The sequence below is a fragment of the Salmo trutta genome, chromosome 20, assembly GCF_901001165.1.
Source record: "Salmo trutta chromosome 20, fSalTru1.1, whole genome shotgun sequence".
Lineage (NCBI taxonomy): Eukaryota > Metazoa > Chordata > Actinopteri > Salmoniformes > Salmonidae > Salmo > Salmo trutta.
The window spans coordinates 41,046,067-41,064,544 of NC_042976.1; the positions used below are offsets into that span (position 1 = coordinate 41,046,067).

Genomic DNA, 18,478 nt, shown 5'->3' on the forward strand with positions numbered 1-18,478 from the left:
TGTGTTTTCTCAGTGGGACTTTATTTCCCCATTGTGGGTATGGCAGTAATGTTCTATTACAGTATGTGAATTATGGGTAACACAGCTCACAATACTGAAAACATGGCAACCATTGCAAGTAACATGCATATTAAAATATTATCGATGGCCCCAACACTCCCCCAAACCTTTTTTGTTTAAATATTTTTTTCTCTTTATTATAAACTGCAATTGTGGCATGCAATTAAACCAATATTATTTTCACAGAGCTTATTATTGAAATCTTAAAATGTCTTAGTAGCTGTGCAAAAATAACTATATAAAATATATTGCTTTTACAATTAACCAAGCCATAGGCGCTGTAAATAAATTAACCTAGACAGCAACAATAAGCAGATACAGAGAGGATTTAGTTTTTAACGTTATCGGGTGATTCATAGAATGTACAAACATATAAACAAATACATTTTTTAGAACCTTGAACACCGTCTGAACCAAAAGAAAACTCAAAATACACATCAGTTGAACAAGTCAATACACTGACAAAGACCTTCACTCAAAAGAAGGACAAATACATATTTATATACACAACGTGAAGAACTAGAACATCCTTAGAACACAGGAATGCCCATCTCAAACATATCCTTACATCTCTTCTATCTACGGTGCATTCAGAAAGTATTCAGACCGCTGGACTTTTTCCACATTCTGTTACGTTACAGCCTTATTCTAAAATGGATTACATTTATTTTGTCCCTCATCAATCTACACACAATACCCCTTACTGACAAAGCAAAAACAGGTTTCCAGAAATGTTTGCAAATGTTTAAACCTCCCCCCATTCATCTTTCCTTCGATCCTGACCAGTCTCCCAGTCTTCGCAGCTGAAAAACATCCCCACAGCATGATGCTGCCACCACCATGCTTCACTATAGGGATGGTGCCTGGTTTCCTCCAGATATGATGCTTGGCATTCAGGCCAAAGAGTTCAATCTTGGCTTCATCAGACCAGAGAATCTTGTTTCTCATGGTCTAAGAGTCCTTTAGGTGTCTTTTGTCAAACTCCAAGCGGGCTGTCATGTGCCTTTTACTGAGGAGTGGCTTCCGCCTTGCCACTCTACCATAAAGGCCTGATTGGTGGAGTGCTGCCTGTCCTTCTTGAAGGTTCTGCCATCTCCATAGAGGAACTCTGGAGCTCTGTCAAGAGTGACCATCTGGTTCTTGGTCACCTCCCTGACCAAGGCCCTTCTCCCCCGATTGCTCTAGGAAGAGTCTTGGTGCTTCCAAACTTCTTCCCTTTAAGAATGATGGAGGCAACTGTGTTCTTGGGGACCTTCAATGCTGCAGATGTTTTGGTGCCCTTCCCCAGATCTGTTCCTTGACACAATCCTGTCTCAGAGCTCTACGGACAATTCCTTCGACCCCATGTCTTGGTTTTTGCTCTGACATGCACTGTCAACTGTGGGACCTTATATAGACAGGTGTGTGCCTTTCCAAATCATGTCCAATCAATTGAATTTACCACAGGTGGACTCCAATCAAGTTGTAGAAACATCTCAAGGATGATCAATGGAAACAGGATGCACCTGAGCTCCATTTTGAGTCTCATAACAAAGGGACTGTACTTATGTAAATAAGATAATGTTTTTTATTTTTAATACATTTGCAAAACATTCTAAAAACCTGTTTTTGCTTTGTCATTATGGGGTATTGTGTGTAGATTGATGAGGGAAATTTTATGAGACTGTAACGTAACAAAATGTGGACAAAGTCAAGGGGTCTGAATACTTTCCGAACGCACTGTATATAGCTCCAAAATTCTTCCTTCAGCACCATTGACACAATGAACACAGTTCAAATCCCATTGCATGCGTCCCAAATGGCACCCGATTCCCTATGTAGTGCACTACTTTTGACCAGAGTTGGTCAAATGTAGAGCACTATATACGGTGCCATTTGGGACGCACATATTGTTTTATACTCAACCTTCAACAACTCAGTAATAACATTATATTGTATAAGCACTTTACTTAAAGGCCTATGTAAATGCGTAAAGTGCCGGGACTGTTTTGTCTATTAGTACATGCCCAATGACTGTCTCAGTGCAATGTCTCCAGCTTTGCTGAATGACAGGGAGCATGTCGTCCTGTAACAGAAGCAAACAGCCGTATGCATTAGTAGGAAAGAAAGAAATCCGTTCTGTTTCTGCTTCACTCAAAACGATGCCTGTGGCGGATATTCACCAGGGGGAACAAAATTCTTTAAAAGTTTAGACCTAAAACCCAATTTTTCGATGGCCTGTTAAAAACTTAAGCAATCCCTTCACTTGGAATTTTTGCTAAGAGATGTGTGTGTGTTGAGTGTTAATGTGTGTCTTGAGTGTGTGTACAATGTGTGTGTTGTGTATAAGTGCGTGCGTATCTGTGTGTTGGTATGCGCGCATGTGTCTGTGTGTGTGTCTGTGTGTGTGTTGAGAGAAGGGGGAATACATATCCCTACACATTTGACTCTATGAATGATCGCTTTGGTTTCATTGAGGCTACGTGAATGGCGGGATTATCTCGGGCTAAACTCGGCTGCTTGGGCTTACTGTCCACAAAAGCATGCGACGGCATGGCCAGCGCTGGCTTGGATTCCTTGTAACAGGTGGCTGCTTGGCAGAACTTCTCTGTGAATTCCTTCGAGTGCATTCCGTTCTGCAGGCTCCCCATAGCACCCTGAGATGGAGCTTTGAGCTGCTCGTAGTAAGTGCTCCCTGTTTTGGCATAAGGTATCTCACAGTTCGCCCCCGTCGCCTGTAGGCCCATGGCAGACATGGATTGGCACACTAATCCCTCCGAGGAGTGACTCTGCCAGCTGCGGAGGGCTCCGGTGGGGGGCTGAAGGCCCGGGTGGCTCTGGAGTCCTTGGTGCTGCTGTTGCTGCTGCAGTTGTTGTTGCTGCTGAAGAAAGCGTGCTGTCTTGTCCATGATGCCCATGAAGGGCCTGGGTTTCCACTCGCTCGTGCCTCCCTGGTTCTGGCCCTGCTTTGCCTTGTCTGTGGTGGTTTTGGTGCGTACGTCAGGGCCCTGCAGCTTGCCGCTGTCAGACAGACTACTGCTGGAGGCCAGGGAGCTGGTGGAGCTGGACACCCTGATGTTGCTGCCTACCCCTTGGGAGCATGCCTGGGAGACCCCGTTACCCCCGCACTCCTTCCTCCGCTCCTGGCCTGGCCCTGCAGCATCGAGGAGGCCCTGGGGAGACACTGAAGTTAGAGCGTCCAGGGAGGACACCGAGTGGGCAGACAGACGGTCCTGGGCATTGCAGGAGGAGTAGGTGGTCTGGGACAAGTGCAGGGACTCGCTGTCCCTGTCACAGTGATGGCCCATAGTCATGTTCTGGGACTGCGAGGCAGCAGCCATGGACAGGCGTTGCTCCCCGTAGACGGGCTCATCAGGAGGGGGCGGTAGAGGGCTGATGTCAATGCCTAGCCCTGGACCTGGCTTCAGCATGCTGGACATGTGTCGGCTGGGCAGGGGGCTGGAGGGAGCGTACTGGGACTTGGCCCCCGAGGAGCGGCCTCCTGCCTGCAGGGAGCTCATGTGCTGGTTGGTTTTCACTATCTGGGCCTGCTTGGTGGGCTGGAGGACCAGACCCTGCTGGGCCAAGGGCTCTCTGGGCTCCCTGGGGGGGTAGCGGTGGTGACTCAGCCTTCCAGGGCCTGTGAGGCCGGAGGGGGGAGAGCCAGGCCTGGTGTTCTGCTGCTGCGGCGGCTGGGTGGCCAGACTGAGTGAGTCAGGCAGAGTTCTATTGAGGGAGTAGATCTTCTGAGGCCAGGGCTCACCCTTCTCTCCTCTCCTATCTGAATGTTGAGACTGCTGACAAGTCCCCTCCTCCTCTTCCACATCGTTCAACCTCAGAGTGTTCTGTCCATCCAGACCTCTACTGACAGCCACTCTATGCTCTGACACCTCCTCCTCCTCCTCCTCCTCCTCGTGTTCGTGGTCAGAGTCGTGGTTCACCGGAGCCTGGTTGGACGAGGACGTTGCCCCCTGCGGGTTGCCCTGGGTGGTGCTGCGCTGCATCTGCTTACACTCCTCCTCCACACGGGCCAGCAGCCGCCGGATCTCCCGGTTGTTGGGGCACAGCTTTCCAGCTTCGTGCAGGTCAGCCATGGCTGCTGTGAACTGCCTGTGGAGGGATGGAGGGAGAGAGGGAGAGCGAGAAGGGCGGTCGTGAGAGAATGAGAGTGACTAAGTGGGTCAGTCGAAAAGCGCAGTACTTCTAAACAAGCCGAACCCCATTCTCCCAATTCATACTAACAATGCCCCCCTAAAAGAGACACTTCAGGGTTCTCCTGATGAATAGCTTTACCTGCTGCTTCTCTTAGCTCGGGCGCGTGCGTAATAGGCCTCGTACGATTTGGGTTTCAGCTCCAGGGCCTTTGTTGCAAACTCCTCAGCCATGCCAAAGTCCTGTTGCGAGGGAAGGGGAAGATCAATATGACTAACCAATGCAGGGAAATGCAAACACACATTGTCCAGGGGGCCAGCTCTCTCTCTCACTTTAATTGTTTATGGGAACAAGCTGACATTAGCCCCAGTAATGACTACAAGCATACTATCGCTTATGGACTTCTAAACAGTTTATCATTTAGCCTCAAATGGCTCAATCAGACTCACTCAACTGGACTGCTTAATAGCTATACTTCTGTCCCAGTAGTAGACAGTATTATTTAATGCATTCAATCTGTTTCTGAGAGCATTGTTTTAAGTTTATGGTACGTTTCATCAATCATAGGCCTGGAACACGAATTGTCTCGAAATTGGCAGTCTACTACTCTCTAACAGCAGCCACAACAGCCATACTTCTGTCTGTGAAATCATTAGCTTGGACTGTATCGTCTGCTGAGCATTTCTTTCAAACACACAGCACAACAACAGTTTCATCACCTTAACTATCTTCCATTGTCCCGTGCTACTGTTATACATGACCTGATCACATACTGTGCCTTTTTAACGGAGACCACTGGAAACAAATGTTCAAGTAAATACAGCATTAGAGGAGAAAAGGGGAGGAGGATAGACGTGGGGAATCTTACGTTGGTTTTCCTGCGACAGCGGGAGAGGTTGAGGTACAGAGACACCCTCAGCTCTTTGAAGGCCTTCAGGTCATCACCGAACCCTTCCCTGGGAAACTTCCTCAGAGCATACTGGTACCTCTGGGCTGCCTCTTTCATCTTCCCTTTCTGAAGGGGGGGAGGGGGATAGGGATGGAGGGAGGGAGGGGATAGGGGGAAAGAGATAGAGAAGGTAGGTCGTCAGATCCTCCCCCAGCCCAACTGGCACGTCGCAGCAGCTCACACACAGTCCCTCCCTCTGTCATCAATCACACACAGGTCCCACCTGAGCGGATTGTCCTTTCTGCCACAAAACTCAATCTGTTAAATGTCACGGATCAATCCCAGCTCAAAGGGTGAGTTTGGTGTTGCACACACCCATTCATCTCTGCTGCGTCGCATTGTGCTGCTCAAAATATAACAGTCATTGTTGTTACCTCTCATCCAAATTACAGTGGCTGAGGTGTCCTTTTTATCCAAACACTCCCCCTGATGGCCAATCAATCCAATGATGTCATGTTATACAGTGCGGAAAGTAGTCAGACCCCTTCACTTTTTTTTGACGTTACAGCCTTATTCTAAAATGGCTTAAATGCAATTTTTTCCTCATCAATCTACACCCAATACCTTATTTTTAAAACCGGTTTTAGAAATTTTTGCAAATGTATTAAAAATCAAAAACTGAAAAACATTATTAACATAAGTATTCAGACCCTTTGCTATGAGACTCAAAAATAAGCTCAGGTGCATCCAGTTTCCATTGATCATCCTTGAGATGTTTTTACATCTTGATTGGAGTCCACCTGTGGTATATTCAATTGATTGGACATGATTTGGAAAGGAACACACCTGTCTATATATGGTCCCACAGTTGACAGTGCATGTGAAAAAGCAAAAACCAAGCCATGAGGTCGAAGGAATTGTACGTAGAGCTCAGAGACAGGATTGTGCCGAGGCACAGATCTGGGGAAGGGTACCAAACAATGTCTGAAGCACTGAAGGTCCTCAAGAAAACAGTGACCTCCATCATTCTTAAATGGAAGAAGTTTGGAAGCACCAAGACTCTTCCTAGAGCTGGCCGCCCGGACAAACTGAGCAATCGGGGGAGAAGGGCCTTTGTCTGGGAGGTGACCAAGAACCTGATGGTCACTCTGACAGAGCTCCAGAGTTCCTCTGTGGAGTTGGGAGACACTTCCAGAAGAACAACCATCTCTGCAGCACTCCACCAATCAGGCGGAAGCCACTCCTCAGTAAAAAGCACATGACAGCCCGCTTGGAGTTTGACAAAAGGCACCTAAAGGACTCTCAGACCATGAGAAACAAGATTCTCTGGTCTGATGTTGTTCAGTGGCAGGGACTGGGAGAGTAGTCAAGATCAAGGAAAAGATGAACGGGGAAAAGTACAGCAAGATCCTTGATGAAAATGTGTTCCAGAGCGCTCAGGACCTCAGACTGGGGTGAAGGTTCACCTTCCAATAGGACAACGACCCTAAGCACACAGCCAAGACAACGCAGGAGTGGCTTCAGGACAAGTCTCTGAATGTCCATGAGTGACCCAGTCAGAGCCCGGACTTGAACCTGATCGAACATCTCTGGAGAGACCTGAAAATAGCTGTGCAGCGACACTCCTCATCCAACCTGACAGAGCTTGAGAGGATCTGCAGAGAAGAATGAGAGAAACTCCCCAAATACAGGGGTGCCAAGCTTGTAGCATCACACCCAAGACTCCAGGCTGTAATCGCTGCCAAAGGTGCTTTAACAAAGTACTGATTAAAGGGTCTGAATACTTATGTAAATGTGATATTTCAGTTTAAAATGTTTAATACATTAAGAAACATTTCTAAAAACCTGTTTTGGCTTTGTCATGATGGGGTATTGTGTGTAGATTGATGAGGAACATTGATGAGGAAACATTTTAGAATAAGGCTGTAACGTAACAAAAGGTAGAAAACGAAGGGGTGTGAATACTTTCCGAATGCACTGTAATTACATTGTATGCATGAGTCTTTTTTTTTTATTGTAGCCCATTGTAAAATACTATTTACTCAGAACACACTTGACGAAATCAATACACAGTATACATCATTGCAAGCCTACATTGGCTGCATCCCAGATGGTACCCTATTCCCTATTTAGTGCACTACTTTTGACCAGGGAACATATGGTGCCATTTGGGACGCAGGCCTAATCTCTTTTCCGTACCTTGTAAAGCACGTTGCCCTCCTCCATAAGCTTCTGCAGGAGAATGATGAGGATGTCAGGCTTAGACGTGGCCATAGCCCAGGCTGCATTCCCTGTTGGTCCACACAGACATACACACACAGAGTAGAGTTACACCACTGCCGCTCCCCGACCCACGGACTATATTCACTAGGAAATTGGTAACAAGGTAAAGTTACCTAAAGATTGTACCTGATCGATCATAAGGCGATGTTCTGTAGCCTTACGGTTACATTGAAAGCAGTTTAGAAGAAGAGAAAAAGGATGAGAGATTGAAGGAAGGAAGGAAGGAAGGAGGGAAGGAATCATGCAAAGAGATAAAAGCATTCAGAAAGGCAGAAGATCATTTGAAACTGCTATGGCTTTAAAATGTGATTTATTCATTTTGGACCTTTCCATGCTTAAATTGCCTCACGTTTTCTGCTTTTGTGTCGACCATTTTATTTCTTGCACCGATAATACAGAGACGGTTTGCCAGTGGATATACTGTCCCTATAATTGCATTGATATGAAACAAAATGGTGATTTGCTGGTCGTAAAGGCAATTGAGATTATAGAGACTGATAGCATTGTGTGCTAAGAGCAGGCTACATTGCTACCAGGGCTAGGGGAGAGGGTTGGAGGTATTGGCCATTAGCTAACTCTGGGTGAGGTGCCTGACTGGCCCGCACTGCAGATGTAAAATGAGGTAGATAAGCTCTAGGCCTAGATAGCTCAGTGAATGTCATTTAGGTGATAAGTCACTTTCTCAAATTAGCCCGCCGGCACACCTTTGGGAGAAAGGAAACTCACAGACACACAAAGAGAGCGCGAGAGAAAGAGAGGGAGGGAGAGAGAGACGCTACACATTAGGGTTGGGCGGTCTTCCAGATTTTCATACCGTCATACCATTTCTGTACCACACCGGGGTAAACGGTATTACCGAAAGTGCACACAAAGGGTGCCATTTACCCTCCAAAATAAATTATTGATTGAACGTCTCTGCTGTAACCAAAAATATTGATATTGACATCTAGCCACGTAGCTAGCAAGTTAGCAAACCAAATGCATAGCTGGTACCATGAGTTGGATATGATTTATTTGACACATCTTAACATTTCTTATAGTTCTAAGCAGTGGCGTAGCATGCACCCCCGCCCAACCTCCAATAATAATAATCATTTAAACGGTATATGGCCCAAGCCTACTACACACTAGGTGAATCCTGGATGAAATCTGTTCAGTGTCTTTGCCCTTGAATTTAGCACTAGGTTTGGGTAATATTACCATAGTATCGTCTATTGAGGATGACCGACAGCCGTTGTCGATGGTGACGACATTGCAATGAGACAGACGATTACCCATTTCAACTTGACTGGCACCGCGCAGTAAAGAGCAGGGCAGTGCATGGGCGACATTCCGAGTAGACCACCTATATTCCTATTTGCTATAGCCTATTTCCCAAAAATATGTTATACTTACAGAATGCAAGAGAACAATGTAGAATAACTTAAACATGGTAGACCTAAGGTAATAATGAGAGATCAACAACAATAGAAAGATAAAAAACAAATCTATTCTCACAGCTTTATTTTGAATGACCAACACTACAGACAACAAGAAGTGAAATTGAGCAAACAATACCAAGATGGAAAAATTGAATGAGAAGTCAAAAGAAAAAAGCCTAGAACTGAGAAAAGGTTATGAATGAAACGATGCACAGCCTAGAGTTGGGCTAGGCCTGTTTCCATATTATTCTAACAATATGCAAACTACTGACATATAGCCTAGGCCAAGAGAGGAGGATGAGGCAAAAATGCTAATCATTTGATAATTACCCAGTTCTGAGGACAGAAGAGTTGCTTGCTCTGCAGCCCATGGTGATTTACCTAGTAGCCTATTCCAGAGTGGCTCTCCTCAATCCCTTTTGTCATGGTCGTGATTCATCTCGTCCATCCCGTAGCATGTGCGCTTGCGCAAGCTGTCTTTTTAAACTTAATTTTTGTTTATGTATAAAAAAAGGGGGGCGATAACATTGTCTATTGACCGATTTTATAAGTACAGAATCACGATAGAACATTATTTCAAATTCGTGATTTTAGCACTGAGCATCCAGATTCCATGGCGATAACCTCATTATATTTAGTGAGACTGGAAGCTCAAGTCAGCTTTCTCTCATTACTATCGTAAAGCCAAAGTAGTTCAATCACTAGACTATAGGGTTGTTGGAAAGAACACTGAAAGAACAGTGTATCTAGAAACAAACACAAATCATAGTAACAGTTCTTAGTTTCTTACCCAGTTTAGCCCCCTTCTTCAGCAGGGTCACCACTACCGACGTGTTCCGACACCCTATCGCCCGGTCCAACGGCCTCATACCACTGTAGTCTACATGCTCTATCACTGCTCCTTTCTCCACCAGGTAATGGACCTTCACAACCGGAGCAACACAGTCAAACACACACTCTTAAGTCCCCTACAGTCAGAACAAACACTCTTAACTCTCCTATAGATCTGTGGTAATTCCCAGCAGTGTGTGTCTCATAAGGAGACCCAGAGCACTCGTGTTGGGCCTAACTAAGGGGCAGGCCTAGTGAGACAGATTTAGACTGTGCTTAATAACTGTCTGTCTGTCTTGTCTGTCTCTATCTTGTCTGTCTTCCTGTCCCGTCCGTCCGTCCGTCCGTCTGCCTGTCTGTCAGTCTCACTGTCTGTCAATGTATCTCGCTACTCACAATCTCCGCGTCGCCGTAGAAGGCGGCCAGGTCCAGCGGAGTCCGTCCATTCTTGTCCGTGTGGTCTATGACCGCACCCTTCTCAACCAGAAACTGCACAACGTTCTTATGTCCTTTCAAACACGCCCAGCTCATGGGCGTTAACCCTTCCTTGTCCATCGACGTCAACGACGCACCTAGTGAAGAATAAATCAAGCATTCAACAGCAGATTTATCAAAACCACAGCATATGACCTTCACTCAACAAACCATTCGATATTTGGGTACTTTTGAATTTGGATTGAATCTGACTTTAGAGAAAGAGCAGACTGGTTTACATTGTGACGGCTGACATGGTCTGCGTCCCAAATGGCACCCTATTTCCTATACAGTGCGCTACTTTTGAGACTCCTATGAGCCCTGGTAAAAATAGTCCACTATAAAGGGAATAGGGTGCCATTTGGGACGCAGATATGATCTAGCGTAGCATTATGGTAGCTCACCCTTTGATAGCAGAAAGTCGGCAGTGCTCAGGTGGCCCTCGCACGCCGCCACCATGAGTAGTGTCCGTCCCTGTTTGTCACTGATGTTCATGTCAGCACCATGCTGCTGCTGCAGCAGCAGCTCTGCAATCTAACCCGAACACACACACGCGCACAAACAGACTTGAACTCCACTTCCTCGGGGTAAATCATCAAGGTTCCTTTAACGTGTAATTGTAGTTTGAGGCCATATGATCAAGTGTGTGTCTCACCTGCCAGTGTCCTTGTCTGACAGCACAGAAGAGAGGGGAGACCCCCCTGCGGTTGACCTGCTGCACCACGGCCCCGTGCTCCAGCAGGAAGCCACACACGTCCATCTTGCCCCGGCCCGCCGCCGCTGTCAGAGCTGAGGAGACCAGAGGAAAGGGGTCAGGACTGGGCCCGGGTCAGCTAGGGCACTACTGCACCAATGGTGAGACCTCACACATACACAGGGCAGGGTCTGGCTCGCTCGAGACAGGGCCTGCTCCCTCTAGTCCACATTTAAGTTGAAAACATACAGCATTTAGTTGTCTATCCACTGAGTGTCGATAATTGGACTAAAACACAATTCAGTATTATTTCCTTCTTGACAATATAACATAATTTAGTGGGAAAACACAAGTGTCCGAATGTTTAAATCAAGGCTGATGAATCTAACCTGTAAGAAACAATACTGTCTGATTGTATTGTTGTTTGCAAATCCATGTGAAATCTTATCTCTTGGAAACTTGTACTGTGCCTGTCAATACTTGACAAAAATAAACATTAATACAGGTGATCAGGAAGTTTGGCTGTTCACCCAGAAACCGTCCCGATGTTACACGAACGCCCGCACATTATGTATATAGGTCTGCCATTAATGCAAATACCAGAATCGTTAACTTGTGCCAAGAGAGAAAGCTTTGAGTAGTGATCTCATCTAATGTCTAGCAGAATAGCGGGTCCAAAATGATGACAACAGGGAAAAAACTCAATAAGATCCCATTAGTTTGCTGACAAGTTAATTAGTACATCTTTGCCATTTCTGTTACAGAAATGGTACGTTAAGGTACTTTAAAGACAGATTCAAGTATCTTCAAACTAACATACTAAGATGCAGTGAAAAGAATACTACAGTCCATGTGTTTCTCATCTCCTGATTAGCACACTGAGCCATAGCATAGTAGGCCCACATTCAGTGGATATTATACTTTACTATGGGATGTGGTAGATTTAAGCAATAAGGCCCAAGGGAGTGTGGTATAAGGCCAATATACCACGGCTAAGGGCTGTTCTTAGCACGACGCAACGCTGAATGCCTAGACACAGCCCTTAGCCGTGGTATATTGGCCATATATCACAACCCCCTGAGGTGCCGTATTGCTATTATAAACTGGTTATCAACATAATTAGAGCAGTAAAAATAAATGTTTTGTCATACCCGTGATATACGGTCTGATATACCCCAGCTGTCAGCCAATCAGCATTCAGGGCTCGAACCACCCGGTTTATAATCAGATTCAAGTCTTGGACGAATGTTGGTATCCGAACAATAAACCCACACACAGAGAGACTGGTGGTGCATTCGGATTCACCTCAGGAAAATGAAAGACCCAGATTAAAGACCCAGAGCCCCTGTCTCAGGCTGAGGGGCGTCATCCATCAGGATGGGAGTGTGAGCGGAGGGCCGTTACGTCTCAGCCAACCACAACCTCCATCTGCTCCCCTAGCATATCTCCTCAGAGCAGAGAGACTATGTGTGTGTCCCAAATAGCACCCTAGTCTCTATGTAGCACACTACTTTTGACCAGGGCCCATAGGGAATAGGGTGCCATTTGGGACACACACTTTGAAACAACAGCAGTCGAAGACGGACATTATTGTTAATGTGCGCTCTTTCAGGAATGCATCTGTTTGAGATGTTGATAGAATCATATGTGCCTCTATTAGTCGAACATTAGGGAACACCCAATGAAAAGTTTGGTCTGTATACTACTTTCAAACCCTACAGGAGACCCCAGTGGCATCCGTCTATGATCTTCCAAGTCCAATTCAATGCGTTTGATCTTCTCTCTGATCTCACAAACGTGTCTCTTTATTGTGCCCATTCCCTCTATCTCTCTCTCTCTCTCTCTCTCTCTCCCTCCATCCTTCCTTCCCTCCTTCATAGAACCAGGCAGATTGATATCTTAGTCATGTTCTGTAATAAGCCACTCAACTTTATCTTTCCTCCTAATCTGCCTCTCTCTCCGGTCTGGCCCACTATGACTGCTGTCCTGAGGGGTGGACTGTAAATCACTGACTGATAAACAGACAAAACACGGACAGACCGGTCCTCTTCCTGACCAAACTATCCCAAAGGCTGAAAGACTGTGCACCAAATGGCAGCCTATTCCCAATAATTGTACGCTACTTTTGACCAGAAGAACCCTATAGGCCCTGGTCAAAAGTAGTGCACAGTGTCCCGCGTCAGTTTGTAAACAAGCACTAGTTGCTCAAATGTAGTTGATTTTGCCGTTTTAGAAGGAGACCATTGCTGGGCTAACAAACTGGAGAAGCAGGATCCCAGCTCTATCCGTCAGTCAAGGACACCTCAGCAACATACAGTATCTATCACACGAAGACCTACTTCCTGACTGTGGCATCATGGGAGTTGTGGTCTGTTTCTATGTAGGTCTAGGTCCTTACAAGTTCCCTCCACTAGCAGAGAAACTACTCTCTGACATATCATGCTGGTGTGCGTCCTCCCACCTGGGACTGGCATCCTTGGCCGTGGTGTCACGTCTGTGTTGTTTCCACACCGCTCTGCACGCTTGTCTACATACTCCGTAAGAGAAACCGCTCTCTCTCACCCCCCTCGTGTCAGGATGAATGACTGATGGGCGAGCGGCGCACACAACAACCCACCGCCGTGTAAATAGTTAAACACAACCAAACACTTAGAACACAGCCCACTAAACACCACATGTATTAAACACCTATAAACGGGGGTGATTTTATCATTTAAAAAGATTCTTACAGGCATAATTACATTGGATGAAAAGACAATATACGAGGTTACACCCAGTGGCGCAACTGAATATTTCATGATAATGAGAAGTTGATCTCATCGTTTTATTAAGTAATGTAGAAAATGTCAGGGCCGGTGTTTGACTTGGCCACTGCATTACTCATTTGTGGCGTGTACAATTTATAATATGCACAAACCTCTTTTACAGATGGAAAACAACCTCCATTTGTCAATTTCTACAGAAACCATATAACCTCACAATAGCTCCTCTCTTGTAACTTGAGATATATGCTACGTGATCACAAATGTTATACCGCACTGTGTCTATTTGTCTTTCCCCTAATCTTTTCCACTGCCGCCGACTCATTCACATCTATTCTACAAAGAAGACACCACCATTACCCTTTCTCCTTCCCAGAGGTAAAACTGTGTCATTCTGAGGAGGGATTTTACATGATAGTGCCAACACAGAGACGTAATCCAATCTCTCGCTATCCAAACAAAGTGCAGTAGGCCTATTTGCATAAAGATGTTATTTCTTTCACACTTTGCCTTTCAAATATGAAATTATATTTCTCTGACAGGTTGTTAACTGAAGGAATTTGTTCAGCGCTGCAGCGATGAATGTCAATTTTCGGGAGGGTATTTCACCTGGGCTATCTTACTGAGTTTTCTCCCACTCTATATCTCCATACAGGCCTCTGGATTAGGTTTATAAACCCTCAAACAGAATTCATATAAAAGACTTCAGGCTGTGATATTCACTTGCAGTATTTCTAAGGCCGAACCAGTTCTGCTGCCTATGCCGTAACCACAACATTTAAGTGTAGATGTTCTTTTCTATATAGCCCTGTGATGGCTCTCCACTGAATTACAACCCAATCATACCCGTAAAGAGGCATTGAATACAGCCATTTAAGTGGAGCTCCCAAGTGGTCAAGAAGAGTGCAGAGAAGCGTAGCATCTTTGTTTGCTAAAATACATATTTTCAACGAGTTTAAACCAACCACAGCACCCAAAATAATGCACATTTGCTTATCTTCTCAAATACAAAGTGTTGCTTTGAATGAGCCTAGTGCCAGGTGGGTGCAATTAGCTTTCAAAACGCGTTCATTTGCGGAGATGGGTGTTGGAGCGCGTCTCCTTGTTTTAGCTCGCTGGTGTTGTGCCCGGCGTCATGGGGCCACCTGTGACCTGTATTAGCCTGGAACGGATGGGAGATAGATGGTTTAACATCCAGGTAAATACACAGAGCTCAGAGGTACAGTAAATGTTGGATCACTGTCAGCTACAGCTTGTCTGTTGAAACGTTGGACATAAATATTTTTGCATCTGAGCTCCACTCCGCTAGCCAGCACCTCGCCTAAATAGGTGTGTGTTTCTTTCGCCTCTAGCTACAGCAGGTGGCACATACTGGATGACTTTCAGAATGAAGGCAAGCATGACTACTGATTATTCACAGCAATGGTCATGTCTACAGGGCCACCAGCCAAGGCCTGGGTGTAAATCCGCTCAGTTTAAAACACACTATACACACCTGCCTACCCATTATAATAAATTTACATTTTGTCTTATACCTCTTGCACTACTGTCTAAACAAGTAAAACGAAAGTAGGCCTCTATCCTTCTCTAAGTTAGAAACAAAGTAGGTGGTGGGGGTGTGAACAGAAATGTTGTTATGCAGCAGTGTGACGATGTAACAAGGTGCAAACCATGAAGCAGCACTTTATGATTAAAAAAAGAAAAGGTTTCTGGCCCAATCTAAAATAACACTGGCCCATTCCTCAGCCCTACGAACACGCGGCCTGGCCCCTAAGATGGAAAGCAGCCGTTTCCAGAGAAGAAGGGTCATTTCGAAAGGGGATATCTTTGTCCCTAGGATGTAATAAGCTCCAAAGCCCTTCAGCACTTTTTTTTGCCAGGAAATGTATTTTGCAGAAGCAGCACCAGTTAGCAGCAGTAGCACTGAGGAGAACGCATCATCGGTGTCCAAAATGGCACCCTATTCCCTATGTAGTGCACTACTTTTGACAAGGGCCCATTGGGCTCTGGTCTAAAGTAGTGCACTATAGGGAATAGGGTGCCATTTGTGATGCAGGAGCCTCTCTCTCCTAGACCTAATGGGCTGACCTACATCTCAGAGCCATTTGTTACTGCTAGGCTGGCTGTCTACACCAGCCTGGCATACTACTGAGGCCACAGAGAGACTATTGTTCACATTCTCTCTCATCATTAGATTGTGTGCTCTAAAAAAAATGTATCTCTCACCATTAGACTGTGTGCTCTAAAAAAACACACACATCATTAAATGAGCAGCCCGAATGATGAAGAGTTGGGAACTTCTGGACCATTTGAGGATTTCTGAGCAACAGTTGGTCACCATGAATGATCATATAAAATGGGTTTCTTTATTATTGGGCCTTACAAGTGAAGTTCTGCTATTTGGAACACTTATTAACGGACACTCACAGATCCCGCTCTGTGCTGTTGTACTCTCATCTTTAACGGACTACCTCAGAGAAGAGAATCTGTGGTGTCAGTCTCTGTCTTTATCTTCAGTGTGCAGCTTTCCACAAGAGGCCATGATGATAACAAAAACCACAAGAAGAATTTCTAAAAAGCTGTACTGCTGTAGCCAGTGTTCCAAATGACACCCTATTCCCTATGGACCCTGGTGAAAAGTAGTGCACTATTAAGGGAATAGGGTGCCATTTGGGAAACACTAGCCTAACGATGTGTTTACTCATTCAGTACACAGAAATGCTGCACCAACATGAATGGTGATGGTACTGGTAAGTTGTAATGTTTATAAGCATGGGGGTACTGTGATGGTGGAAAATGTTTCAAACCCATTCCAGATCTCAGACCATTTTAATACTTCCATACCCAGAGGCCTCGTCTTTATTTTATTTGAATTAAAACAGACATTTGATTTATTCAGCACTTCTATGACAACCTTGCTGACTCATAGATATGGCAACAGACTCCTGCTTATAGTCTGCGTCCCAAATGGCACTCTGTTCCCTATATAGTGCACTACTTTTGACCAGGGCCCATAGGGAATAGGGTGCTATGGGCCCTGGCCAAAAATAGTGCACTATATATGGAATTAGGGTGCCATTTGGGATGCAGCCTTAGACTTTTGTTCCCTGTTCCACTTGGCTTCCTGCACCATTACCAGGATCAATCTTAAATTGCTTTGACCTGCAGCCACCCCCTGCCAGTGCCAGCTCCATTTCTCCTGCTCCTGCTTTTTGTCTCTCAGCTGTTGTTTTTTTTTAAATTGGTCCCACATTTACTGCCTCCTCCAAATGATTTCCAGCATATACATTCAGCTGGGCATTAACTAGGCAATTTAGGACGTGTACATACATTCGTGGACTTTTAAATTATTCAGAAAGTATTCACACCCCTTGACTTTTTTCACATTTTGTTGTGTTACAAAGATTAAAATGGATTTAATTGTCATTTTTGGATAAAAAAAATCTACTTTTAATTTTTATTAATGGAAAATAAATGAGTTAAGTATTCAACCCCCTGAGTCAACAATACATGTTCAATATTCCCAGGTAATAAGTTGTAGGTTGTAGTTATTATAGGAGTTATAGGACTATTTCTCTCTATACGATTTGTATTTCATATACCTTTAACTATTGGATGTTCTTATAGGCACTTTAGTATTGCCTGTGTAACAGTATAGCTTCCGTCCCTCTCTTCTACCTGGGCTCGAACCAGGAACACATCGACAACAGCCACCCTCAAAGCAGCGTTACCCATGCAGAGCAAGGGGAACAACTACTCCAAGTCTCAGAGCAAGTGACGTTTGAAACTGTATTAGCGCGCACCCCGCTAACTAGCTAGCCATTTCACATCGGTTACACCAGCCTAATCTCGGGAGTTGATAGGCTTGAAGTCATAAACAGCACAATGCTTGAAGCATTGCGAAGAGCTGCTGGCAAACGCATGAAAGGGCTGTTTGAATGAATGCTTACGAGCCTGCCGGTGCCTACCATCGCTCAGTCAGACTGCTCTATCAAATCATAGACTTAATTATAACATAATAACACACAGAAATACGAGCCTTTGGTCATTAAAATGGTCGAATCCGGAAACTATCATTTCGAAAACAAAACGTTTATTCTTTCAGTGAAATACGGAACTGTTCCGTATTTTATCTAACGGATGGCATCCCGAAGTCTAAATATTGCTGTTACATTGTACAACCTTCAATGTTATGTCATAATTAATTACGGCCTTTGTTAGGAATATATGGACTTCACACAGTTCGCAATGAGCCAGGCGGCCCAAACTGCTGCATATACCCTGACTGCTTGCATGGAACGCAAGAGAAGTGACACAATTTCCCTAGTTATAAGAAATTCATGTTAGCAGGCAATATTAACTAAATATGCAGGTTTAAAATATATACTTGTGTATTGATTTTAAAGAAAGGCATTGATGTTTATGGTTAGGTACACTGGTGCAACGACAGTGCTTTTTTCGCAAATGCGCTTGTTAAATCATCACCCGTTTGTCGAAGTAGGCTGTGATTCAATGAGAAATTAACAGGCACCGCATCGATTATATGCAACGCAAGACACGCTAGATAAACTAGTAATATCATCAACCATGTGTAGTTAACTAGTGATTATGTTAAGATTGATTGTTTTTTAAAAGATAAGTTTAATGCTAGCTAGCAACTTACCTTGGCTTCTTGCTGCCCTTGCGTAACAGGTAGTCAGCCTGCCATGCAGGCTCCTCGTGGAGTGCAATGTAAGGCAGGTGGTTAGAGCGTTGGGCTAGTAACCGGAAGGTTGCAAAAACGATCCTGAAGTTATTTAGGCTTGCCATAACAAAGGGGTTGACTACTTATTGACTCAAGACATTTCAGATTTCATTTTGCTTTAATTTGTAAAAAATTGCTAAAAACATTATTCCATTTTGACCTTGTGGGGTATTGTGTGTAGGCCAGTGT

General features: G+C 44.9%; 1 protein-coding gene across 6 annotated transcripts in view; it reads right to left on the minus strand.

Annotated features, from left to right (window-relative positions):
* Nucleotides 1–2,185: 2,185 nt before the first annotated feature.
* LOC115156074 (protein TANC1) overlaps nucleotides 2,186–18,478 on the minus strand; it is a 179,305-nt gene continuing 163,012 nt past the window's right edge. For 4 of the 6 annotated variants that reach the window (XM_029703330.1, XM_029703329.1, XM_029703327.1 and 1 more), the window contains 9 exons: nucleotides 10,745–10,878; nucleotides 10,494–10,623; nucleotides 10,012–10,187; nucleotides 9,575–9,707; nucleotides 7,490–7,519; nucleotides 7,280–7,371; nucleotides 5,060–5,206; nucleotides 4,333–4,433; nucleotides 2,186–4,149 (listed from right to left, as the gene is read on the minus strand). In XM_029703330.1, coding sequence (XP_029559190.1) covers nucleotides 2,475–4,149; nucleotides 4,333–4,433; nucleotides 5,060–5,206; nucleotides 7,280–7,371; nucleotides 7,490–7,519; nucleotides 9,575–9,707; nucleotides 10,012–10,187; nucleotides 10,494–10,623; nucleotides 10,745–10,878 — 2,618 coding nt within the window. In that variant the 3' untranslated portion in view covers nucleotides 2,186–2,474. The remainder of the gene's footprint in view (nucleotides 4,150–4,332; nucleotides 4,434–5,059; nucleotides 5,207–7,279; nucleotides 7,372–7,489; nucleotides 7,520–9,574; nucleotides 9,708–10,011; nucleotides 10,188–10,493; nucleotides 10,624–10,744; nucleotides 10,879–18,478) is intronic. The other 2 variants (XM_029703331.1, XM_029703328.1) reach the window with 1 other exon arrangement.